The 2,802-nt window shown below is 53.6% G+C and overlaps 1 protein-coding gene across 1 annotated transcript in view; it reads left to right on the top strand.

Moving 5' to 3' along the window:
• The window catches only part of Rilpl2 (Rab interacting lysosomal protein-like 2), a gene marked incomplete at its 5' end in the record, with an annotated part of 11,636 nt that overhangs the window by 4,375 nt on the left and 4,459 nt on the right, over positions 1-2,802 (top strand). The window contains 2 exon segments of the mRNA XM_005403038.2: positions 1,222-1,373; positions 2,450-2,563. Of these exon segments, the coding sequence (XP_005403095.1) occupies positions 1,222-1,373; positions 2,450-2,563 (266 nt within the window).

A 2,802-nucleotide genomic window follows, 5' to 3' on the forward strand; every position in this document is an offset into this window, starting at 1 on the left:
TTTCGGCGTTAAGGGCGCAGCCAACTTGAAGATCCACACGGGAAGCATCCGCTGGCTTAGACTCAGCACTTCCTGCTGCAGACAGCTGCTTTTTCTCCTTTTCGGTTTTTTTCTTTCACCTTTTCTTCTCCTCCCTCTTTTTTGAACCCTTCCTTTGGCGCCGGATGATACAGTCATTGGTGTGGCCTGCACCGCGCTTCCAGCAGTTACAGAATTGGCTTGCAGTGGAGTTTTCTGAATTTCTGCGTGAATCAGCTCCTGTGTCAGTTCTTCAATTACTTCCTTCCTCGAAGTGTTTTCTCTCAATGTTGCCTGCAAAATTGCTCTGTCTTTCAGAAGAGCAACTTGTTGGTCAGTAAAGTCAGGGTCTTGCTATATTGCCCAGGCTGGCCTCAAACTTCTGGGCTCAGTTGATTCTCCTGCCTCAGCCTCCAGAGTCACTGGGGACTGTAAGCAGGCTCCACCGTGCCTGGCTTACTTTTTGTCCATACGATTCTAGGTACTTCTTTTTTTTTTTTTTTTTTTGGAACTGGGAATCGAACTCAGGACCTTGCGCTTGCCAGGCAGGCACTTGTGCCACTGAGCTGTATCCCCAGCCCATCTAGGTACTTCTTGAAGTGGAGTCATAGTAGTGGTTAGCATTACACTTACTTGATTTAGTGTAAAATCCTCAAGGTTCACCCATGCTCTGGCATGCATCAGAAGCTCCTTCCTTTTTCAGGCCCTGTAATATTCCACTGGGTGTGCACCCTGCGTCCTGTTTGTATATCAGTGCATGATCCACCCTGGCTTGCTTCCACCTTTTGGATGCCATGAGTTGTACTGCTATGAATATGGGTGTGCAAACATCTGGAGTCCTTGCTTTTTTTAACTAATTAATTAATTAACTAACTAACTTATTTTCAGTTCTGAGGATTATTTGTTTTGTTTTGTTTGTTTTTTGACAGTGTTTTGCTATGCAGTTTAGGCTGGCCTTGAACTCACTTTGTAGCCCAGGCTGGCCTCGAATGCTCAGCAATCCTCCTGCCTCAGCCTCCCGAGTGCTGGGATCACCTGGCCCTTTTCTTGGACACACCCCTTAGAACTTTCTGTTCTCTTAGCATCCTCCCATCTGCACGGCTGCCTGCGTCCCTGGGGCCACGCAGCTGAGCTCTCTGTCCTGGGCTGTACAGGCTGCAGCCCCGCATGGGGAAGCCATCTCATTGGCACCCTCTCTTCCAGGTGGACCTGGGGCCCGACAAGATGGTGGTGGACCTCACGGATCCCAACCGGCCCCGCTTCACACTGCAGGAGCTGAAGGAGGTGCTGCAGGAGCGCAACATGCTCAAGGCACAGCTGCTGCTGGCGCAGGAGGAGCTGCTGAGCTACAGGAGGTGGGAGACCAGGCTCGCTGTAGTGGACGGGGCTAGAGCCCAGCACCGCAGTCAGTCACTCAGTCATTCAACAATCCAGGAGGCGGTGCTTAGGAGGTGCCTGGGTTCCGCCACCAGGCGGGCTCCCCCTGAACGGCCAGACATGGCCTGCCTTCCTCACTGGGTTCCTCGTTTCTAGATTTGTTTAGTTCATTTCCTGAAGACCTAGTATGTGCTGGGCACTTTCTGGGTATTGAGGGCACACCAGCAAATACAACAGAGACAGTAAAAGGCCCTGCTTGTCCAATGCAGATCAGGCATCATCAGGCCTGGGAGCCGGGCCTGACAGTGCACGACTGTCATTGCCCACCCCAGGAGGCTGAGGCAGGAACGTCGAGGGTTTAAGCCCAGCCTGGGCAATTTAGTGACTAGCCAGACCCTCTTAATGAGAGTAAGACTGGGCTGGCGATGTAGCTCAGGGCAAAGGCCCTGGGTTCAGTTCCCAATACTGCTAAGCAAACAAACAAACAAACAAAAAATGGAGTGTGTTTTCGTCTCTGGTCGGGCTGGCCCTGCCTTGCTCTGACTGGCGGGTAGGACAGGAGTAATGTCTGACCGCCTAGGTGGGGGCTGTAAGAGGCCTTCACACTTCGGTTTCTGTGCCCGTGAATGCCACCTGAGACCATCACACTGTGAGGAAGGTCACGGAGAGGGGACATGGAGACGTGAGGTGCCCGGTGACCACCAGCGGCAGGAGAACCACAGAGCCTGCCGGGGAGCGGGGGCCGGAGGGAGAGACTGGAGACATCGCGGCTTCCCACTGCTGAGCTCTATTTGTGTACGATAGGGAAGGAAAATAGCGAGTTTTCCCTTGCTTATTTTTGGGGCAGGGGATTGAGCACAAGGTCTGGTGTTTGTACACAAGCGGTCTTCCGCTGACCCGCACCCTTGGCCCTTTTCGGTTTTTATTTTGAGACAGGGTCTTGCTAAATTGCCCAAGCTGGCCTCTCCTTGCAGTCCTCCTGCCTCAGCCTCCTGAGGAGCTGAGATATGAGACCTGCAGTAAAACAACCCACTTCTTTGCCTTCCTTCCCCAGTGGCCTGATGCCCCTGAGAGAAAGCGTGGGAGGAGAACGAGCTAAGGAGGCTGTGGTTACCAGGGCCAGGAGTCCCGACCCTGGCAAGGGGGAGAAGACGATCATGAAGAAGCTGTGAGTTGCCGCTGTCCCTGCTCCTGGGGAGCTGGGGGAAGCAGTTGGGGCTGAGGGCAGCTGGTGGGGGTCGGGGAGGCCTGCCCTGTCCTGTGGCCAGTGTGCTGGGTTTCACTATGGTATCCAGGCTGGCCTCGAACTTGCAGCAATCCTCCTGCCTCAGCCTCCCCAGTGCTGGGATTGTAGGTGTGCCACCACCCCTGTTGGCTGTGGTCCAACAATATTTTTTTGGCATTTTA

This window comes from Chinchilla lanigera, unplaced genomic scaffold, assembly GCF_000276665.1.
Source record: "Chinchilla lanigera isolate Chin_1 unplaced genomic scaffold, ChiLan1.0 scaffold00081, whole genome shotgun sequence".
NCBI lineage: Eukaryota > Metazoa > Chordata > Mammalia > Rodentia > Chinchillidae > Chinchilla > Chinchilla lanigera.